The following is a 23,464-nucleotide window of genomic DNA, read 5'->3' as shown; positions in this document are numbered from 1 at the left end:
TCTGTGGCAGCTAAACACACTTTGATTTCATAAAGACATAACCGATCCCACATGCAAATTATTAATTGTGGTTGCAGGATTCTGAGTGCTGGGGTCTCCCATGTGATTAGGGGGGTAAGACGGCGTCTTTGCAGGTAAAATGCGGGTGAGTTACGGGGTGTTGGTGGCTCCTGAGGGTTGCTGGCTGGGAGCGGAAGAGGAAAACGGAAAGGACTGCTAAGGCCGTCCTCACTGGCTCAGGCAAAGCATGAGAAGGACCCAGCAAGGCTTCCCGCCCGACGGAGACCAGTGGCACCCCACGTGCGCCCATCAGCCCTTTTTGCAGGGGGGCCTTCTGCATTTTCAGACCTCCCCTTCTTAAGAGGTGCACAGCCACATCCCTGGTCTCTCCACCACCTTCCCCGGGGCCCCCAGCCACCTCCATAGCACGCCAGAGCCACAGACCCCAGGACGTAGCAGCACATGCATGGCGGGACCTGGCTCTGGGGCTCTGGGCGGAGTTTCCACGGCCCAGCAGCAACACGCTTACACCTTGGGGCATGCGAGCACAAAACACACTTAGCAGCTGCCTGTGGTCTCCACTCCCGCCTTCTTGTCACTTGAAGAGCTGTCTTCCTGGACGCCCTGGCCGGAGCCCAGCCCCCAGCATCCCCACATCCCAGGAGGGATCCGGGAGAGCAGAGGCATCTCCCGGAGGGGGTGGGGGGTGGGCAGGCCTTGGAGCACATGCACACAACAGCCAGTGGTGCAGACCACGGTCCTAACATCCAAATAATCATTTCACAAATTAAATAATTACCAATCAATCACCCTGTGTGGACAGTGCCAGGCTGGGCTATCAGATGGCTTTTATGACCTGTAGCATTTTGCACGTAATGATGGGAGAGAGATTTATGGAGCCATCGTGCTCCCTCTTCCAGCACCGGACTTCATTAGCTTTCTTTCCTTTGGACCCCGACTCCCCACGCACTGCTCGCACACTCCGCGCCGCCCGCCCCCAGTCCCCCAGAGCGCCGGCTAGGTGGCACCTTTCTTCTTCCGGTCCTGGCCCTACCCATGCAAATTCCTGATTTTTGGCAGGCTGGGGGCAGACAGAGGAGGGAAGGAGAAGGAAAAATAAAAATAAAAAAAGGAAAAGGTCACTTCCTTTTGTTTGCCTTTCCCCCCAGTTGTACCGTATTAACACGTCCTTCCTTCTCGAGATGGTCAAAGAAAACAAGATAAAGTGGGACAAAGGGAAGGCGGCCGGGGCTAGCGTGTCCCCTTTTCATATCACCAGAGATTAAATCAAAATTCTTTTAGCTGATACCATCTCCCCGGGTGGACTACACTCTTGTTAACGGATAAATTCAAGCCCTCCAGAAAGTCAAAGAATAAATTTAAGCCTTTTGCCAAATGTCTATCCTATCGGATTTTGATAAGAAGGCCATTGAGCCTTAATAATGTCTTCCATCCATTTCCAGCGGGCCCTTAACACGGCTCTTTATTCGTCCCCAAAGCCTCTTCGCTGGGTCTTTTTATTACAGGCCCCCGCGGGCTCTCCAGGGAGCCGGGCGACCCGAGTGATGGATGGACAACTCGCTAGATTATCTCCCGCAGATGTTTGCTCTGCGGGAGCCCCGGGCTTTCCCTCTAAGTAAACAGGCGAAATAGAGTCCGCTGGAGGGAACAGTCCCAGAGGTCCAGGCGCCAAGGCCGGGAGAGGCGACGCAGCACGACCCGCAGGCCGCCGTACCAGCGACTTCGGGCGGCGCGGGCTCCGCGCCCAGGGCGCACACCGGGGCGGGCGCAGGAGGGGAGGCGGGGGCGAGCGCGGCCCCGAGTCTCATCAGCACCAAAGCTGGGCTGCGCGGCCTCGCGCGCGTGGAAGAAGGCGGACGCAGGGGATGGAGAGGGATGCGGGGCCGAGGGAGGGAGCCAGGACCTGCGGGATGCGAGATGGGGATGCGGGCGACCCCTCCAAGGGGCACCGCTATGGCGGCGGCAGCTAGGGGGTCCTGGGACCCGAGGGGCGGGGCCGAGCCTGGCGCGGCTCACAGGCCGCGGCCGCTGTCACTCGCAGGGGAGCCCCGCCCTGCACCGCCCGCCCAGGAACCCCGGGTTCGAATCCCGCCTCCGCGGGAGTGTGGGCACAGCCTGCCTCTCTGGGCCTGAGCTTCTGTGCAAAGCGGGACAGAGGGATTCCACGGCAGGTCCAGCAGCCTAGCTCTCTAATGCTCAGAATTTACAATCGGGGCTGCCCCACAAAATATCTGGTTTTCTATACCTGCGTCCAACCACTGACTGCGTCAGTCACCATCTGTGACACTCCCCGATGCCCATAAGGAGCAGGAAGCACCGTCACCCTCGAAACGTGATACTGGAGCTGGAGGACCTACCCAAGTCCCCCGCCTCCGGCCACGGCCCACAGTGTTTTAAGGCTCCCAAACGTGGGGGGGAGGAGAGGCCACGTCCAACCAGATGTAAAACTCCCAAACCACAAAACTCATAAATGGGGTCTACCTTCTCTTGCCAAGGAATTGACTCCACGTGTCCTTAAAACAGTGCCGAGGCACGTGTGGTCCTTGCCGGAAACAGCACTTGTGCCTGTAGATGTGCACGGCTCTGAGGACCACAGTGATCCGTGAGGCAAGACCCGCTTCTCGGAGGGAAGGTAAAGGGACATTTACTCATTTTCCAGCCTCAGTGCATGAACCCATTCGGCTTTGCGTTTTCATTCCCGTCTCCCTCCCTCTCTTCCTCCCGGATGGTCTGGCCGTGGAACCGACCCAGATGGGTCCAGAGCTAAGCCCCAGGGTCAGGTTTTGACCCTCCCACCAGCCTGAACCTGGGCACCCATCCCATCACACTTGAATGGCCCAAATGTTGAGAGTGTCCAAGTTCAGCACGAGGCCAGAAAAATCCCAGATTTCAGGGGACAACGGAGTGTTGTGCGGCGACTCCTTCATGTGAGGAAGGGTGTGCGTGGGGAGCTGGGCAGAGCCCCCTTCCCGGCAGCAGCCTCCCCCCTGCAGCAGGGACCTGCGGAGTGATAGGAGGCAGAGGGGCTGGGCAGGGAGTCAGGAGGCCTCGTTCCAAATGGACAGCCACCAGGATCCCCTTTGCTCCGGTGCCCGGGCCCCCTGCATGTCCGGCTGCTGTGAGTGTCAGGTCAGTTGGGATTCTGGGCACAGAGGGCACCTCAGGGCCCTCTGCCGGGGCTTCCAAGGCCCTGTGTTTGAGGGGGTGCCTGGGCCAGGCAGTGTGACCGGTGCTGTGTGCGTGGCACCTTCCACCCGTCCCCGAGCAGCTCTCAGGAAAGCCCTCCAACCAGGTCAGCCCGGGCCTGATGGGCTGATGGTTTAGGAAAGGAAAAGCTGTGGTGCTCCAGGAGGAGAGGGGCCGTGCTGGCGGGGTTTCTCCTGGGGAAAATCTCGTCCTGGCTCAGAAGCATCCAGCCCTGGCCTCCTCACCATCTTCACATTTAGACTTGACCTTTTGGCCTTCTGCCTCGACCCTGGTACCCACACCAGACAGGCAACCGCCCATCCCCCATGAATGCGTCCCATCTAAGCTTCGCCAGTCCACCCCACTGCTGGGGCAAGTCCCACTGTGCCACCTGCTGCTTGCTGGTGGTGAGAGAGGAGGATTTCGTGTTCTCTCTTGAGGTCAAGACCCTGGACCCAACTGCAGGGCTTTTTTCGGGGGAGAGGAAAGACTTCAGTTCTTTGAAACACGGGAAAGCTCTTTATAATCTTTTGCTACCTTTCACCTTTTAGGGAAATCCGAGCTTATTCCCAGAGGCAGAAAGAGGGAAAGGCGGCTGCTGGGAGGGATGTCATGTTTTAAGGAAGACAGACCTCAGGCCACCATCCGGCCGGACACAGACCCTGGGTTATAGGCGAGAATCGGCTAGAAGATCACCCCTGCCAGAGCTCCTTTGGGAAGTCACTGCAGGGTCAGAAAATGCCTCCCTTCACAGGGTTTTCTCCAAAATCAGTATTTGTAGGGTCGGACCTGGTGAGAAGGGTCAGGTCTCCCCCACCCCTTTATGGAAGCTGTGCCCAGAGTCCTCAGCTCAGACCATCAAGCCGGGCACGGGGACACCTGGGACATTGGGCATCCCTTCGCGACGCACCTCGGGCTCCCCCCAGCAGAGGCCGACCGTCCTTGTAAGCACACATCCCGCAATGCAGACGGTGAGACAACCTCAGGCCTGGGCACCCTCGGTGGGCCCACTCTCCGCCTCTCCTGGGTGGTGTTTTGAGGACAGCGCGACGAGAGAGACCGCTGTCCTCATTCCACTGGAACATGCAGAAGTGTGGGTTGGCTACTATGCTGGGTGTGGGTGCGTGTGTCCTGTGTTTGCGTGTGTGCAGGGGTGACCCGGACTGGGTGGGCCCTGAGCCCTGTCTGATGAATGGCTTCTGGGTTCCTTGGTATTTTTCTGGGCCAGTTCACTCTCTGGATCTTGCCGAGCTAACGTCTGCCACCCGGGGAACTGCCATCAGCCACCGAGAGGGCAGGAGACGCTCCCCACTGTGGATGCCTTTCCTTTCACCTGATCGGCTGCTTTTCGACGCCCTACCCGGGCCCTCTTTGGAGGCTGCGGACAGCACAGGCTTTGTGGGATTCGAGGCCGACTGTGGTCTTTCCCCGTCTGTATTCTTCTCACTGAGTGTCCAGTGGAGGTGGTCACACCAACGTGACCCATGTTTATTCACTTCTCCTGCGTCTGCCTGGCCTGAGCATTCCCACGGGGGTGGCTTTCCCGGTTCTCGGGAGCCAGGGCCCCACTGCCTGCCGACGCCATGCAGACCACATCCGTCCTACCGTCCCCGGAACCCCTGTCCCGCGCTTGCCTTCTGACACACAACGCATCGCCCACAAGCGGCAGGTGGCCCCACGGACCCAGCTGCACGCACACTAGCTGGGGGTCGCACCCGGGCCACGGCGAGGGAGAGGGCGTGGAACCAGCTCTCCTACCTTTTGGATGCAGCCCTCCTGGGACGACACCTCCGCATCCGCCAACATGTGCTGAAAAACAAGTTAGAGAGCGGACGTTAGTGTCTGGGGCCCGAGATGCGGTCCTCAAGCTGCGGCCAGCGGCAGACCTTGGGGATAGATCCCAAGTTCTCAGAAATGACAAGGCAAGACCTCGTGGCTTCCCTGTAATATGGAGGACGGTGCTTGCTGGGAAGTCACGTCCTTTACCCCAACGGTGTTTCCTTGTTTGCTGAGAACACCAAGGAGCCCCCCTCGGACGTCGGCTCCCGGGGAAGACAGCTGGCTCCTTGTAGGGAAGGAGCCTCTCTGGGCAGCTCCCCCTGGTCCTTAAGGGAAGACACACATGGTACCAAACACCGTTGAAGGGGTCAGAAAGGCATTCCGAGACGCACAACGGTCTGCCCCTGTGCCCTCTGACCCCGTCTGCGAGCAGCGCCAACGCACAGGGTCAGCGGGAGGACTCGGGGCACCGTATGGCCCTCATGGGGCGTGCAGGCTACCTGGGGAAGTAGAGCCTGGCTGAGTGGCCCTATCCGCCACCTGGGGGGCCGGGGTGGAGGAGGCGACAGGGCAGATGGCGGAGGTGGGCTGGCGGGGCTGCGATCGGACGCCATCTCCCTGCCACTTCCCTTCCCGCAGATCGGGGGGGCAGGCAGCGCGTTAATGGGCCCTTTATCCCAGACCCCTGGGAAGTGGATGTGGTTTTTGGAGGAAGCTTCTCAGCGGAGGTCAGGCAAAGGCAGGACACAGCAGCACCCACAGCAGGGCCCGGAAACACCCTCGGGGGGCGGTGAGAGGTTCCTGCCGCCATGGGCCGTGGGCAGCGCCAGGAGCTCTGGCCCTTGCCTTGCCGCTGCCGCAGGCTCAGGTTCGTTGGCAGAGAAAGTACTAGCCATTCTGGGTCTTGCTTCCACCGACAGTTCTGACGTGGAGCTTTTCTTGGCTCGGCTTGGAGAGCTGCGTACCTGCCTGGCGTCTCCTCCTGCAACACCGAGCTCCACTGCAGGGGGCGGCATTTCAGGGACGGGTCCCAGAGTGCTTTCGAAGCCAGGCAAACCGGTAAATTAGCTGTATAAACGGGCTTTTCCCTCTTCTGGATCACAAACGCGGGCACGGACGCGTCTATAAATCGTAACATCGTTTCCATAAGAACAGAAACCGAGACTGAGACTGATATTTGAAAATCAACACAAGAAATGGTGTCAAACCCAGAGGTTTTATTTACCATCCCCTTAAAATTACACCACCGCTCTCCCCGAGTACGAGCCGGGAGCGCAGAGCGCCCGCCGGTGCCCACGCAGGCCGGGTGAGGGGCCCGGGCGCGCGTCGGCCCCGCTCAGCTGTAATAACAGTAAGTCATATTTTTAAATGCTGAGAATTCTAAGCAGTTGGGGATTTTATGTTTCTTTTAATAGATTCTGAAATCGTGGTTTGGAAGGTTGTTACTCGCGCACAGGGAATGAGTCGGAGAAGGTGAGCACCACGGAGCCTGGCGAGGCCCCGGGGCATCCGCAAGGGGCCAGGTCGCTAGGTGCTGGCCCGGGGGCTGCGGTGGATGGGCTTGTGGGAGGTCAGCCCCGGACGCTGGGGGCCGAGTCTGGCCAACAAGCGGGGCCTGCGTTTCTACTCTTTAGGGTGTCTGTTCTTTACTCAAATCCTGACCCAGGAAGGCTGGTTGGTGGCTCGGTCACCTGGGAAAGGGGAAGAGAAAGGAAGCCGACTGCCCGAAACTCAGTAGAGCTGTGGCTTCCAGAAAGGGGTCGTGCTCACCGACGCTCAAAGGCCAGAGACGGGGTCCACACGCCTGCGAGGTGCTGCCTAGGCCGGCTCCCTAACACGGCCAGCCAGCAGGATGAAGGCATCTGTCAGCATCACACAGCGTGGGGGGCTCCACGTAGGGGTCATGGGGTCCCTGGAATGAGGTGGACCTGCCCCCTGCAGAGGGGGGCACTCGATCCAGGAGGAGTACGCCCTGCTTTAACCTCCTGGGGAGTGTAGTCCCTGGGGCGTCGCACAGGCCATGGGAAGCAATCATGGGAGGAGAGCACCCCACTCCTGGGAACTCCTGAGCCCTAAGTCATGGCCCCTTGGGACACTACGCAGTCACCCCACAACGCCCAGAAGAGTGTGCTCCCCAGGTCAAGGCCAGCACGTGATCGCTGAGTATCCATCTGTGAGCGGCTGGCCATCCCCAGCTGGCCTGTACCCTTGCACGGAGCCGCTGCACGCTTCCAACCCGCTATGCGAGAGCTGACCGCAGCCGTCCAGAGCCGCCATGAATGGAGGGGGACAGAGGCTTGGAGGACTATGGCCTGCCCAGGGCACGTCCCCGGGCCTGGTGAGAGGACCCCCCCACACCATGGTGGCCCTGGGGCTCCCCCAGAGTACGGAAGAAAGCTGGGTTCTTCCCGCGGTTCATGTGGCAGCCGAGCCTCTAGCAGAGTCCGTCCGTGGACCACACTCTGAGATAAAGGCTGGGCTGAAACCAGGCCTGGCCCTCCAGCCCAGCCTGCCTCTCGGGGCATCTGTGCGAGGAAAGGTCCCTGCCGCCTGCACAGCCCTGTCTGCACGGCCCTGTCGGCCACGCGGTGCTCCTAGGCCGACGCCTGCTCACGTGGCACCCTGCCCCGGCCCGTCCTGGGCCCTGAGGCGCCGGGTTGGTCTGAAGGGGGGGCTTGCTCCCCTCTGCTCAGACGTCAGCGCAAGGCACCGTCCTCTTCCTGGTGAGGAAGAAGACGTATTGCTGGGAGCTCTAGCCCGACCCCCAGCTCTGTTCTCCCAGCGGCTGGGTCATGGAGAGCTCTGGAGAGGACAAGGACATGTCTCCCTCAGGGCATAGGAGGACCATCCGGGGGTCCTGTCAGCCCCCTGGCCGCACACGGACCCCTCTGGTCTCCAGCCCACTCCGTCCTGGGCTCAGGGTGGGAACAACCCTCCGCCTGCCTGTCGGGCCCTCTGTCGGCCTGGGCGCCCTCCCTGCCATGTTTCACTTTGAGTTTTGGTGGCCCTGACTGACCTTCCTTCCTGCCCACTCCCCAGTACGGAGAGTTTGGGGCGGGAGGCCCAGCCTGCAGCCCTGCAGGGCAGCCTCTGTCTCTGAAGGTGGCACTGGCCGTGTCCCCGCAGTGTGGGTGCCTTGGTCCCGTGGGCTCATTGACCGGCCTCTGGGGCACCCGCAGGGGCCATTCCCGATTCAAGCAGAAACACTTGGTCAAGCATCAGCAGGAGTGACTTTCTGCAGCCCCCCTCATCACGCCGAGCAGACAGGGCACAGCACAAGTGCAGCCTTGCTCCCAGAGCTCTGCTGTCCCTTACACAGCCAGCCTCTGTCCAGACCCACCCGGGACCCACAAGCCTTGGGCTGAGGGTGACCAGAGGCCCTGCCTTTCATCTGAGGCCAAGGGCAACCAAGCAGAATGGAGCCTCCCCGGAAATCACCCATCACGTGGCCTTGAGGCTCTTTTCTGCCCCTCAGGTCTGCGCACCAGCTCAGGGACAGTGGCCCCACATCCGGGAGTCCATGGTCAGATGGGGACATGAGATAGGCATTCAGACCACACTGTCCCTAGCTGTGCAGGTGGCTAGCATGACCCGCGGAGAACGGGGGCACAGCCATGCCGAGCGGCGTCCAACGGGACTGGGGCTGTGCACTGCTGCTGAGGTGGGCCTCGACCCCTTCCCGGTGCGGTGTGGCTGTTGGGAAGCCCAGATGTAGGACTGCGGGTGACCAAGAGGAGGCCGCCCCCGTAACGTGACACAGACGGGAGAGGCCCGGACTCTGAAGACAGGACGCCCCTCCCAGAGCCAGGTCTGTCTGGTTCGGGAAGGCCCATTCCTGTCCCGGCCTGCCCCGTGACACTCAGCCTTGCAGGGTCGCTCATCGTCGTGGGTTTCACCCGCCACCGACCTCGGGCGAGAACCACCGGACGCGCCCCTCCTGGAGCCTCGCAGCCCGGCCTCCTCGCCAAGGCTGCTGCTTTGCTGAAAAACCTCTTTATTTTGCTAGCTGAGCCTCCGCACGCGTGCCGCTGGCCACTCCCGACCCCACCTCCACACCCGGCAGAAGTATTAGGTGTGTTTTGATTAAGCATTTTAGCCAAAAAAGGGAGGTTTGACCTCCGGCATTTCTCTTCTCTCCCGGGTCTCGGTGCCAGGATTGAGCTAAGTGGGGTTGGTCAAAACATCTTTTTTGACTCTTAAAATAAATACCCTCTGTTCTCCAGAAAGTCAGCCCAGAGCAGACACACACACACAGACATCTCATACGCTCACAGCTCTGGAGTTCTGGCGGGTCCCCCGAGGGGGGCTAAGCTTTCTGGTCGGTGTCACAAACGGATCCCAGAAGGCTTCTTTCTCTTCAAAATACTCCGTTATTAAAGCATCTGAAACCATGCCCGTAGGAGGGAGCCCGGACGGAGCCCCGGCCTCCAAAACCAGAAGGAACTCGGGGAGGCCCTCCCTGCCTGGCCTGAGGCCCGAGATGACCCCCAGTGCTCCCGTTTCCTGGCCTCCCACTCCTGGCCTTCAAGCCAGTCGCCCTCCAACCTGTTTCTCCCTCGTTGGTGACGGTGTTCTCCACCCAAGGCCGTGGGGCTGGAAGCGGGTTCCCAGGCCCCTCCCCTGGAAGAAGCTGCCGTAGGTGGGGACTCAGGATGGTCCTGAGACGGCGGCTCCGGGCCGGATGGTTGGTGGAGACCCCTCTCCATGCTGTCCTCCCTCTGATGGCCTCTCAGGGACCAGGGGCTCAGGCTCCTGCTAGAGAGACAGACTGGGCAGACAGGTCAAGACCCAGGCTGGTGGCCTCTTCGTGGCCAGCGGCCATGGATTCTGTGTGGCCTGCCCTCTTGGGAGGGTTTCTGCCCCAACCAACAGAGCCCTCAGACGGGCCTGATAAGCCGAGGGTCAGAGCTCACAGGACCGCCATGTTCCACGCTCATCCCATTCTTGGCGGGGGAGGCCCACCGCCTCACCTGTGTGGCCTCCCCTCCTGGGATGACAGGTGTTTTAAAAAACAGCGCTCATCCTTGGGTTTCTGTCTTTGTCGAAGTCCTACCGCGAGCACCACTCTCCGGGCATACACGCGACACGGAGTCCGTGTCCCAGAGGCCACCTTGGTGCGGACGCAGTGATGAGACCACAGGTGTGGCAGCCTGACCCCCACCATCTCCACAGCCCCATACGGCGAACATGGCCAGTGGCCGGCTGCACGGAAGGCACGCTGCAGCTCAGGCCGGGGGGAGGCGCCACGTCACGTCCCGGGTCCCGACCCCAGCTTCTGCGCTGGGGGAACAGGCCTATGGGAAGCTGCACACGGCGTCCCGCCAACCAGAATCCCCGCCTCCGTCCCCTGCCGCCATGGGCAAGGGCGCCACCCGCGGGGGCCACCGGGACGGGCTTGAGCCGAGGGCAGGGAAGGGCCCCGCGTCCCCAGCCCCCGGCCTGGCTCCCAGAACGGAGGCTCCCGAGATGTTGACACAAACTCTTGAGCTCTCAACCGGGAGTGGGGTAATATTTATTTATTTTTTGCATTAAAAAAAAAATCGGCTTGGCTGTGACTGAGCTACAAAAATGATTTTTTTTGAAAGGCGCCTTGGACACTGTTTTCAGCTTTTATGCCTAAACAGATACTTCTCAGTTCTTTCAAGTGAGACCCAGCCCATGAATGCAGGCTCTCTCTCCACTCCTAAGAAAAATATTTACACAGTCAAGTGCGGCACGAGAAAGGACGCAGGCTCCTTCAGAAGACCCAGCCCCGGAGGCGCACGGGTCCCACACGGCTGTGGACACTGCCGGCCCCCAGCTCGGCCCCGGGGGCTCCTCCCCAGCCTCCGCGGGGACCCCGGAGCAGGGACCGGCCCGCAATGCCCCCAGAGCCCACCCCGACGTCCAGCAAGAGGAAGCAGTGTGCGGACAACGGCAGAGTCCTACCTTCTAAGCCCTTCTGGGGGCTAAGGGAACCTGGCTTCTCTCCCCCCAGAGCCCCAGGGGAGGAGCCCTCATCTGGACCCACCCGCCTGCTTTTCCCGGGGGCCCCGCCCGGAGCTCGGCTCGGGGCGCAGGGCCTTCTCTCCTGACCCCCCTGGAGCGTGGCTGGGCCTGCAGCCTGCTCTGTCCCCGGGAGCGAGCGGTGGGCGGACCCCTGCTCCTGGCCAGGGCGGCCTTGTGCAGACCCAGAACCTCCGGGCACGGCTTGCCTGCTGTCAGCCGTGCCGGGAACATTCTGTTCGCCGGCGGCTCCCTGCCGGGGGCACGTGCCCTCTGCCTGGGCCCCCCGGCCTGCCTGCACCTTCCTTCCTGCAGGATGAAGGCATCCCCACCTCTGAGCTCCTCCTTGCCGTGTTCTGGGTCCTTGTCCAGCTCTCCTGAGGTCCCCTGAGGACAGGACTTCGTGGCCTCATTTCATGATGAACACCTTTTGTCTTCACCACCCACAAAAGGCGCCTTGGAGACAAAATCTTAAAAGGCACTAGGTCCAGGATTAGCTACTTTGGGGCAACGGACAAAACTGACCCCAGCCTCAACCTGACCCTGGTGTTCGGAAAAAGGGAGGCCCCCCAGCCTCTTGCTGAGAAGGCCCTGTGGTGAGGGGCACAAGGGCCGTTCTGGGAACAGGGACTCCTGAAGCAGCAGGTGGTATGTGGGGGCTGGCAGAGGGGAGGGGAGACCAGGCTTGGGAAGAACTCCACGGGCTCCATCCCGGGTGTCCTCGAGGGTAGGCGGCCTTCTGATCTGCATCTGGAGGCAGAGGCGATTCTGGATGCAGGTGGTAGCCAGGGCGGATGGATGGGCCATGCTGAGTAGCAGGTGCCCGTGAACTCAGGCACACCTAGAACAGCCTCTTGAAGGGCCCTGGGCTCTCTGTGGGAGTGAGAAGAAGCCCAGAGAGGCAGAGCGGCCCTCCTGCACGTGCACAGTGGGATCTGAGCCCCGGCTGCCCGGCCTGCGAGGGTAGACTGGGGCCCGTGGGACGGGGGCACAGTGGGAGGGCAGGGCTGGGCCAGGAAAGACAGAGGCTCCACGCGTGGGGTGGGGGGGCTCCCTGGCCTCTGATCCCAGGTCACCCAGACCTCGACAGGGCAGGGCTCCCATCACAACCATGTGTCTTCCAGGTAAAAGGCCCAGAGATAAAGGTAATGTCACCCACCTAGGGGCTCCCCACTCCCTCCAACCCCAGAGTCACCCTGTTACCAGCTCAGCTCCCCAGCTGGCCTCAGCGCAAATGCTCCCTGCGTGGACAGCAGGTCCATGACCCAGAATCAGAGGCCACTCGGAGGCTGTGGCTGCTGGGAGGCCCCTGGGTGACAGGCCCCGCCTCTCACTCTTGCCGGCCTCTGGTCTGGGCAGAGGCTTGCTTCGCCCTCCCCAGGGCCTCCTCCTCAGGGCAGCATCGCAGGACACAGGCACGCACAGCAGTGGCCCACTCGACCTGCCCTGGCCGGGACTTTGTTTCGCCCCCTGCATCTAACGCCATGGCGACGTGCACAGAGTTGGGGACAGGCCTTGGACTGACCACCTTCCCCTGGGGCTGTGTTTGCAAGGAATCCCTCTCTCTCTGGACTGCCCCCCAGAGCTCCCTTTCCAGAGAGGGGAGAGTGCAGGTTACCCCCAGCTTAGCACACACAATCTCTGGGGGGCTTGGACTCTTCCTACCAAGGCTCTGAATTCTTCACATGGCCAGACACAGGGCTCCTCCCAGGGGTACACTGGGCGGCTCCTGAGCTCAGGACCCCCCCACCCCACCCCACAGATGCTGCTCAGCTTGGAGTAGGACAGGTCTCTGGGGTCCTAGACCATGGGGACCCCTGCCCTTCTTCCCAGGCTGAGCTCCAGCGCTGGTGGTCCAGACCAGCGAGGGAGCCCGGGCAGGGGTGCCGACTGGGCAGGGCTGCCCAGAGAAGGCTGCCGGTTCCGCGCGGACATCAGCAGCCGAGGCCCGGGTTCTGAGCCGCTGCTCTGCCAGGCTAGGACAAGAGGGCAGGGCCCAGGATGGCCTCCACAGGCCCTGGTCCTAAGGAGAGGCCTGCCCAGGGCTGCACCTGGCCCTTGCTGGACAGCTTCCTCCTCCTGCTTCCGGAAGATTGATGTCCGCAGAGGAAGAGCGTGTAAATCATGAGAGCCGGGTGACGTGTGGCACTTCCAATCAATGACTCATGACAAGCCATAACTTTCAGCGCTAGAAAGGGAAGCTCGGGCGCGTCCAGGAGCCCTGTAGAAGCCAGCTGCGGGAGCAGGACACACACGCCCCAGAAATGGGGAGAAAGTTCTGCAGGGCCGTCGCTTTCTAGGTCTGTGGCTGGGGCTTCCTTCTGACGGCCTGGGCTCCAGCGGAGAAAAGCCAGGAGCTGGGGGAGCTCTGTGGATTCGGGGGGAGTCCCAGGCCCTGCGGGGGGCAGGGTGCGGGGCTGATGGGGGAGACCTGGTGCAGAACATGGGTGGTTCTGGTGAGACCCCGTGACCTTAGCCGCCATCCTGTTGCTTCTGTCCTGTATTGCTCTGAATGTTTCCGGGGCCCGCTGTGCACGCCTGGAAGGGAATGTGTTGTCTCAACGTTCTCCTCACCCTGCTGGCCAGTCGGCCAGCTCCCACCGGGTCGGGTGCCTCCTCAGGCAAGAGCAGGGGTGAGGCCCCACCGTGGTTGTCTGGGAGCAGGAACAGCCGTATGCTGCAGACGACCCTGACCCAATAACTAGGGTGAGTGGATACGGGAGCCCTCTGTGGACGGATCACTGAGATGCTGTCCTGGGCAGTCCCACCCCCGCCAGCCCCACAGTGGAGAAGGGACGGCAGAGGTCAGAGTGGGGCTGGATCAGCCTGGCCAGACCCTGTGCCCAGGGCAGCTCTGTGCAATCGTGGGGGCTGGAATGTCCACTGCTGCTCCCCTCGAGCCTGGGCTTGGAGCTCCTGCTCGGGCCCCATGGGAAGAGGCATCTCCCCTTGCTCGGCTGGGCACCTGGGCAGGGTGGGGATCAGACACCAAGGTCTTGGGGTACAAAGTCCAGCACCTTCAGTGTCCTGTGGCCTAGGGGAGGACAGACTGGGACCCCCAGGAGGATCTGAACCATTGCGGGGTGAAGGTGGGCCTCCCAACCCCCGACACCAGGAGGCCAGGCTCAGTGGATGTTGGCCCAGGCTGCAGGGGGACGGGCACCCTGCCCCCAGCTGGAGCGCCGGCAGCCCGCTGTCCCAGGAGCCCCTCAGTTAGGTCACTCTGCAGGAGGAAAGGCTGGACGCGGAGGAGGCCGCCGTGCCAGGAGGCGGCTTTGTGTTAGGGATAAGACCCCTGACCAGAACACGACGCAACAGTCACACACAGGCCTAGTGTCCATGTCTCCCGGTCACTTCTCCGGGAGTGTCCTGACACGCCTCCGGGACAGCGAGACCGAGTGATGCCAATGGCAGGCCGGGCAGCCTGATGGGGGCTTTTGTGAGCGCTTTGAAGGGCTGAGGGTGCCAGGCTCTGCCAGGACAAATGAAGGGGGCCGGATGGCAACCTGTCTCCATTCTTTAGCAGTCACTCAGAGGCTGGAGACAAGACAGTCTTCACAGAGCCTGGCCAGATGTTCTAGAACATTCTTTCACATTCCGAGATCCCGGTGTCCCCAGGCAGCCCCGAGACATCGTTTGTCCCCCCTGAGTGTCAGCCGCATACAAGACACACCTCAGCTTTGGGGCCTATCGCCCCATTTCCTGGCATCAACAGGGCTCTGCGGATGGCACGGTGGAGGAGGGGGCTCTCCAGACATGTGTCTGAACACCGTGTCCCCCGCCCCTGAGCACGGGCTGGCCGTCCCTCGCTTTGCTCCTGAAGGCACATCTGGAGAGTATGCCGGGTGCCATCATCCCGGGGAGGAGGCACGGCTGCCGCACAGACACTTGGTGACAGCCCATCCAGGGAAGCCACCTCGGAGACCCCAGGGCAGCCCCCAGGGGGCTTCACACCTTGGTGTCCGCCAAGAAGAAGCATAAATCATGGGGTCAGTTATCGGTTCTATGTGCACATTTGTCTTTTATGCTCAACCCTTTTCCGTTATGGAAATAACCCGGGTATCGACAGAATCATATTAATGCGCTTCAACTTGACCCTGCCTATTGATAACATGTTTGTTAAGATTATCCTTAATAATCATAAGTGGATAAGAAGGGGTCATAGATCTCCAGCCCATGGGTACCCTGACACTCCAGCCGCAAACCCCTGAGACCCAAGGTCGGGGATGCCAGAGTCCCCCCCCCCCCACTGCTGCGTGTCCCCCAGGTTTCGGGCTGTGAGTTCCCACCCGTCTCGCTGGGGTTCACAGTGACCTTGAATCGTTGGGAGATTCCATGGGAGAGTGAGGGCCACCACTCCGCGTCTCAGAGAAGAATTGAATTTTGGTTCCCTTAAAAACGTCGGGCAGCGCTTTCCGGGTTTGAGGTGGGGAAGGGACGTGAAATTGTAGCCCCTGCGTGTTACCCTCCCCGCGGGGCAATGACCTGGTAGACGGAAGGCCTTCCCCCGCCCCCCATCAAATTCTGGCCATACCAGCTTGGTCTTTGATCCCATTTATTCATTCAGCAAACATCTGTGGACTCTCTCTCACTTTGGGGTTCAGCACACGCACGAGTCAGTGAAACCAAAAGAACAGCTATTTCCACGCCTGGTCGCAGGGACACTCACTGGGGCTCCGCGGAGGGCCGTGTTGATGGCCTCGTCCCTGGGAATGCTGAGCTCCGAGAGCCCGAGTGCCCTGGGCAGCATCTCACAGCGTCCTGGGCCTACAGGCTCCCAGCCATCGGCTGGCTGGGCCTGCACGGATCAGGTTCAGAGACCTGGTGGGGGCAGCGGCGGGGAGGGCGGGCTGCGAGGGGAAGGACCCCGGCTTCCTCGCCCACAATGTTTCCGATCTGTGGGGAGGAGACGGCACGGCCGCCCGAGTGCCCGGGGTTTCGGTTACAGCTGCTGTGCTAACTCGAGACCACCGGGCATGGGGGCAGGGGAGGCAGAGAGCCGCCGACCACGACCGCACACTGTCTTAATGGGACCCGATTACAGCACCAGCTGTGGCTGGAATTCTGTGCTGATCCGCCGTGAAAAACGGGGAGCCCTCGGAATCCGGCAGCATCACCCCACCACCACTGAGCTGGGCACCCCGAGGCCGGCCTCGCTCCTGGAGGGCAGCCTCACCAGAGGGGTTTGGCCGCGCCCCCCACGCCACACCCCTGGTGTTCCCAGCTCAGGGGGTTGGGCGCCTCAAGCTGTGCTTGGGGACTTCCGGAAGACTTCCTGGACCGGGCCAGACCCAGGACTCGGGCCGCCTGCCCTTCTGGAGGCTCTCGGGGGCTTCCAGGCTCACGGCAGCCCGAGTCCCACCCTCGCCCCTCCGGTGCCTTCCCAGAGCTCGGAACAGCCATGGGAGTGCGCGGGGAAGCCGGGCTCCGCGCCAGCCCTTGCTCTGAGCCCCGCAGCCCATCTCAGGACCCGGGAGCTCTTGCTAACCCAATGGCTCCAACTCCCCCATCTCTAAAATGGGTTCAAATGCCCCAGCCAGTGGCGTCTGTGCCGTCCATGGCCACCCCAGCGATGAGAACCGCGCACGGCGACGGGGCCAGCCAGTCTTCCTTTACTTTCCAACAAGAACGCAGGTGAAGGTTCTGCTTACGGCGCAATGGCTCCGTCTCCCGGCGGTCACCCGCCACAGGCCATCCAGGAGCCGCCCAGGCCTGTCCTGGGAGCACCGGCTGGCTAAGTTGCATTTTGAGAGGGTTGTAAAAATAAACTAAGAAGAATATAAGACAGAGACCCCATGGGGCCCCAACAGCCTGATGAGTTTACTCTCTGGCCCTTCGCAGAAGCAGCGTGTTGACTGCGGCCCACGGCAGACGCAGCCGGCCAGCGGACGGGGCAGGGGGGCGGGTCTCCATGTGCTGGAGCCGCTGGTCCAGCCGCGGGCTGGGGAGGCAGGCACGAGGCTTCTTGAGAGTTCCGTGGGAACAGGGGTCTTGGGTGGACAGAGACGGCTCTGCGGCCCCCAGGTGGCTTGGCCCGCTCTCTCTCTGCCAGCGTCCAGCCGCTGAGGCAGGACCTGGAAGAGATGCCAGTGGTTTGTCACCAGGGACGCCCTAGGCCTGTGGCCGCCATGGGGCGACCATTCAGGCAGGTGGGAGAGTGGTGGACGGCGCGCCGCGCGGGCAGCGTTCCCAAGGTCACCAGATCCTGCCAACAGCTGCAGCTGGGGCCCGCGGGGGGCACGTTCCCAGCTGTAGCCTCCCGCCGGGGAAGAAGGCTGTGAAATCGGACGCAGTTGGAAACCTCCCTGCTCGGGTTCCTTTCCTTCACTGTGTCCCTGTGTGCTTTCCAGCAAGCACAGGGCTCGGAATGGGCCCGGAGGACGTCCCCATCCGCCATCAGGAATGTCTGCCTCCGGCCACCAGGCTTCCCTGTGATGGGGTGGGGTCCCTTCCCGGGTGGGGCTGGTGGCCTGGACCTTGGGGTGGGGACGTATCCTCACCTATGAATTCCTCCATGGGGCACGCATGTCTCTCGGGGATCTGGACCGCCATTCTCGTTGGCGCACCGACAGGCCCTCGGGGGAGCCGCCTGGAGTGCCAGGAAGGAGACGCGGACCCCCAGCTGCAGAGCTCCGTGCCCTGAGTGGTCCTCCAGCGATCTGACTTAATGATGGGGGTGGGACCCCTGGGAACCAGACAGCCCCATGTCCCGCTGTGGCCACGGGGACACCTCAGAAGCATGTGCTGTGTACCCAAGCGCCTGTGTGTGCCCCTCGCTCCCTCCTTGCCTCACCCCACCCTGCAGAGTGGCTGGTGCACGCGCGGGTCCTGGGGTCTTGTCGCTGCTCTAGGGAAGAGAAAGCGTCCTCCCCCCACCCCGAGATCTGAGAATGGGGTCTGAACCCTACCACCGACCCGGGACCCGCATCTAGCCGCAGTCAAAAGCCTCAGGAAAAGTGTGCACAGTGACATCTCCTCCCTCCTCTCTCCTTGTAGCCCGGCTTTTCTTGCAACTGGAAAGAACCACCAAGCTCACAGACCCTGGCGGTGTCTGGACGGGAAAGCACTCGGGATTAGCCTCGAGACCACAGCAAGGGCGGCCTGTGGCTTGGACACAGTTCCCGGGGATGGAAGCCCTGCGGGGCGGGGCGGTTGCTGAGCTCCTTGGCTAGGTAAGTGCCTGTCCATCCCACGTGACAAGGTCATTGTCTGTCTGCGGGGTGCACTCAGGAAGATGACCCCCATTAGCTTGGGAGGGACACAGAGAGGGCACAGAGAGGAGGTGCTACCCTGGGCCGTCAGGGGCGTGGGAAGACCGCCAGGGAGCCCGAGGGTCATGTGCGTATCCCCAAGGACCCGGTGAGCTGGTCGGTGACGTGGGCTCTAGCCCCAAGCATGGGTAACAAGAGGCTCGGGAAAACACCACGTTTTCAGGAATTTTCTTGGACACATTTGGATTTTTAAAACTCTATTCTTAGAGCTGGGGGATTGGGGTCGGCTGCATAATTTATTGGTTCTTTCCAGACCGAGAAGAGAGCTGCGGTCTGCCAGGTGGGTGTTGGGGGCCCAGCTTGTCCCCCACTCCACAAAAGAGAGAGAACAGGGACGGGGGAGAGGGAGAGCAGGTGTCCGCCTGAGTCCCCGCCTGGCGAGGACCCTGGACGGCTGGGGTAGGCGTCGCGGGACTGTGTCCTGGGGGTTGGCTGGGCTCCTGGTCAAGGACGCTGCTCCCCTTGGACACCTGGCCGGCCTCTACTTGGCCTGCCTTCCCCTGCGGGCCAGCTTCTGTTTCTAAGCCCTGGGGCCGGGGAGCGCGGTGAAAGCCCCGGTCCAGTCAGTCTTTCACCCATTCTAGACTCTGGTCTCAGCCGGGCCGTGAGCTCTCTCCTCGGGGGCAGCCACAGGCTCCCTGCTGGGCACCGAAACGGACAGCAGTCCCGGGAGATGCGAAGCGCTTTCTCCTTACGGCCTCCAGGTGGGTTACCTGTTCGGCTAATGGTCCTCATGGAGGCACATTCGTGTACTTAACACAGTTCAGCCCTGAAAAACACGGCGGTGGGGAGTGCCGACCCCCTGAAACTCTGAGTATCACTGTTGTCTCCCCCGAACGTGACTACTAGCGGCGTGGTGTTGACGGGAAGCCTCAGCGGTAGCACGAGCCGGTGGTTAACACCGTGTTCTGCGTGTCGCAGGCTTTACAGTCTGAGATCTCACAGTACAGTCAGCGGGAGGAAAGACCGCGTTCCTGAGAAGAGCAGAAGGAAGAGAAAATAGGTTTGCGGTACTGTGCCGTATTTACGGAGAAAAAACCCACATCTGGGTGGACATGCACACCTCAAGCCCTCTTGGTCAAGGGTCAGCGTGGGCCCCATGAGTGGGGCTTGCAGGTTAAAGCAGGGGACCTCGGCGTCCTTTGTCCTCTCCCCACTCCACACTTGAGACGTTTCCTTTCCCAAAGCAAACATCTTGGGCGGCCTTCCTCAGTTCACCTCCCCCTGCCCCGCCTGGAAACCGCATGCTCCTGTGCCCCCGGGAGGCGCGAGCCGACGGGGACGGAGCCTCCCTCTGGCTCTCCTTGGAGGACATCCCGCAGGTGGAACCAGCCTTGCCAGGATGGGGGCAGCCTCCCGGCCAATGATTCTCTTTTCTCTCATTTCCCGAAAGGAAGGTTTTCTTGAATCAAACTGTAAAACTTGAATGTAGCAGAAAGGCCGCATCTCGAACCCCAGAGCTGGATGGGGAATGAACGGGGCCCCCTGGGTGCGAGTCCCTGTGGACCGACCCCGTGGGCACGGAGCCCCACCGGCGAGCAGGTCACGGGCAACGCTGTCCGCAGCCGGCGAGGGCGTTTGGCTTCTGGCTGTCACCGAGCTGCTCCCAGAGACAGAACCGAGTCCAGGTTCCAGGGTCCGATTTTGGGCGCCCAGGTCCTGCTTTCCTTGCCTCGGCTAGAGCGGGCAGCGGACGCCGGTCATGCTCCCGTCCCTGAGCTCCGGCTGTCACAGTTGTGCCGCTCCAAGCACCTCTGCTCAGTGGCGCACGCCTGAAAGACACCACAATCTTTTTACCCAATTTTCCAGCTGAGTTGACTGGGGCCTGCGAAGGTCAAGGAGCTTGCCCGGGGTCACTGAGTAAAACAGCCAAGCCTCTGGCCTCGGGACAAGGACGCGGGACTCTGGTTCCTGCTCCTGGCCGCCTAACCAGAGGCTCCTTCATAAATAATGGAAATAACAGGGCTTCACTTTCTCTTTCGAGGGCCGACTCCCGCGGCGGCTGGCGCCCGGGCTTGGGTCCGCGGGCACCACCGAGCCCGCGCAGGCTGTGGGGCCTCGCGGGCGGCTCCGTCGGCTCCGGCAAAGGGACTTGCAACAGTCGGCGGAGGACCTGGAGAGCGAGTCCGCCGGCCGGCCGGCCGCTGGTGGTCATTAGCCTATTATTACAGTATGAATTGCCTCTTTCATACCCCATCCCTACCCTTAAAGTGCCTTATTAACTAACATTAACCAATCCAATTAGCAAAAGACACTGTATTTGAGTAATTAGTCATCTGAGGCTTTGTCCCGTCTTGGTCTTGGAGAGAAAGGCGTCGGCCTGTGATCGGCCGCACAATTAGGTGAGGGGCCCGCCTGTCAGCACGGAATGTTCCAGATCGCTGGGGTCCCGCGCGGGGACGGCGGTGCGAGGCCGCGCCGGGGTTCACGGTGCGGGCACCTTCGTGCGTCCGAGCTCCGGGCTGCGGTCGGCACGGCCTTCTGCATCAGGAAGGGGAAATATTTATTTTTATTATAAATTTGGAGGCCGAGCAGTAAGGAGCCTTGTTATTAAATGCTCGGAGCCCAATTCTGCAGAAAATCAAAAAATCCAACTTCGAGTATGGATTGCAAGTTTTTTTTTCTCATCGGATGCCAAGAGGAACATTGTGGGGAAAGATGGCTCAGGGCGGCCCTTCAGCAGTCAGCGTCTCTGTTTATGTCTCCGAGGGAGCAGTTTGGTTTCAGAGACACGAAGACGGCCTTCCCGGGCCAGATGCTGCCGATAAGAGCTCCGGGCGGCAGGCCGCGTGTGCACACGGCGCGCTCACCCCCAGAACCGGGCTGGCGTCCACCTGAGCGACCGGGCCGCGGAGGTTCAGCACGAGAGCCTCGTGTTGGGAACGGCGGCAGGACGATGTGCCTGGGGCCCTTCCGGGTCTCCCGTGGACGCCCCGTGTCTCGGCACTTCCTGGGTCCGCGGAACGGAAGGGCTCTTCTTTTATTTGTATGCACTTTACGTAGTAGGAGGCTCGGCAAACTTGTACCCAGGGGTTCCCTGGAGGACCCCACACCAGCCAGCTGTGCCCTGGTTCTGGACCGGAAGGAAGTCCTAAGTCCCGGCACCTGAGCTGCTGCCACGCGTCCTTGGACCTGGCTGTCTGCGCAGGCCAAGGCCTGTCTCGGAAGTGGCCACCCCGAGGGTCCCGGCTGGCTGTCACTACATCCCGCAGCACGGACACAGGAAAACCGTCCCCACCAATCCGCTCGGTTCCTGCGGAGGGAAAGAAGACCACTATGAGTGCCGGGGGCCAGCGGTGGAGGGCGGATGTCGGCGACGGCGCCGTGCCCGCATGTCTGGCTCTCCCCGAGGCTTTTCTGTCCTCCAGGAGCTTGTCCTTCGGCTCGGACCTTCCAGGGGCGGAGCTGGACCTCCCACCGTCGATCCAGATGTTCCGGCAGTGAGTGGACAGTGCTCAGTGAGTGGACAGTGGGAGTTCCTGCCAGGGCCCATTTTAGACAGAGCCTTTTCTTGTCTCCTTCCAGTAGAATTCCCACTGGGTTTTTTTTTTTTTTTTAATTTTTTTCCATTCCATGTCAAAACCAAGTTAAAATCTGTAAGTCCAAAAGCACCCCCTCTTTCCCCATCTCCCTTGCTTCCGTCTCCCTGGGTGCACACGTGCAGACACACACACACACACACACACACAACACACACACGACCGCCCGGCTACCGGGGGGCAGACGGGGAGGAGCCCACCCGGGGCTCACGGAAGGCGGGACAGACGAGGAGACCTGGCTGCAAACATTTCAGAAACCTCTTCAAAATATTTGGGTTTGTCAGAATCCCAAACCGCGTTTGCCAGGCACTTTTCCCGCTAGTGTTTGAGCCCGCGGGTATTTTAAAGGAAATGAAATCCGTGTGTTTCTGATTTATTTATACTTAACTCATCAAAATGCTGTTTTAAAGAGCTATTTTGTGTCCAAAATGCCCTTTATGCCTCTTTCCCTTCCAAACTAAAAGCCGCATTTTGCCAAGTGTATGTGACCTTAAACGCTAACATTTTCAAGGCTCTTTGGAAAATCAGGTTCCTGAAGCCCACGCAGACCTTTGCTGGAACGAATGCCCCCCCCATCCCCCGCTACAGTGACCGGCTGGAGAAGCGACGCCCCTTGGCCCTACAGGCTTTTTGCTCTGAGACGAGCATGGTGTCTGCCCAGCTCAGCCCGCGGCCAGAGGCCCTGAGATGCTCTGTCCAACGGGAAGGAGCAAATTTTCCAGGGTCGAGAATCCCCAGATGCTGATCTTCAAGCCTCTTCCAGCACCTCTGCTGGACCAGCTCAGGGTCACCTTGCGGGCAGGGGCCCCGATGGCCCAGCGGTGAGGGCCTCTCTCTCCAGGACCGGTGGTGGGGTTCACTGTCTGGTCCTGCGGAGCCCACGGAGCCTCACAGGCCACGGGTCGGTCGGCGGAACTCCTCTGCCTTCTGGTCGCCGAGGACCGTCTCAAGCAGGAGCCGGGGAAGCTCGCAGGGCAGCGGGGAACGCGAGGCAGGGGGGAGCGCAAGGCAGGGGAGAGCACTCACGGCAGAGGCCAGCGCAAGCCAACGCGGACGGGGAAAGCGCCTTCTCTCCCTCGAGTCTGGGCAGGTTGGGAGGGAGACTGCGGGCCACTGGCACGCTGGGGTGCCCGGGAAGGGGGCAGGCGAAGGCCTCCAGGGGGATAAGGAAATGAAGTGTCACAACACCACTGCCTGACCTCTCACACGGGGCTCAAGTGATACGCTTTGGGGGGTGATATTTATTTCTGCCCTATTTCATGCAATGGAGTTCAATTATGGATTTGATTGCTTTTTTGTGCACAATATAAAATCCTTTATCCTTCCAGCATTTAATTGTGTTCCCTGGCAGATTTGGTATTCATCACGGCCCGGCTGTCCCCGGCCCCAAAGATAAACCATCCGAGGGGCAATAAATGTCCACTCTGATTATTGATGCTTTCAGGGAAATTGATTATCTATTTGAGGGGCCGGGCCGGGTGATGTATGGTTGCCTTTCTCCCTGACACGAGAGCTTCCCCAAAAGACGAGTCTCTCGACTTGTGGACTGGTGAAATGGATTTTCTATTATATTTTAAATTTTCGAAAGTGATACCCGTTTATCTTAATATTTGAGAAGGGGGACGGAGGTGGAAAGCCAGTATCCTCCTTCCTCCATTCGCAATTCGAGAAAAGACGCAGGAC

At 61.0% G+C, this 23,464-nt stretch overlaps 1 protein-coding gene across 7 annotated transcripts in view; it reads right to left on the bottom strand.

Annotated features, from left to right (window-relative positions):
* Positions 1-23,464, bottom strand: part of PRDM16 (PR/SET domain 16) — a 296,791-nt gene that overhangs the window by 144,693 nt on the left and 128,634 nt on the right. For all 7 annotated transcript variants that reach the window (XM_032863208.1, XM_032863211.1, XM_032863213.1 and 4 more), the window contains exon 3: positions 4,966-5,016. In XM_032863208.1, the coding sequence (XP_032719099.1) occupies positions 4,966-5,016 (51 nt within the window). The remainder of the gene's footprint in view (positions 1-4,965; positions 5,017-23,464) is intronic.

The sequence above is a fragment of the Lontra canadensis genome, unplaced genomic scaffold, assembly GCF_010015895.1.
Source record: "Lontra canadensis isolate GAN:19392208 unplaced genomic scaffold, GSC_riverotter_1.0 scaffold25, whole genome shotgun sequence".
NCBI lineage: Eukaryota > Metazoa > Chordata > Mammalia > Carnivora > Mustelidae > Lontra > Lontra canadensis.
Note: the sequence above shows the minus strand (reverse complement) of the source record. Positions and strands in the feature narration are given on the sequence as shown.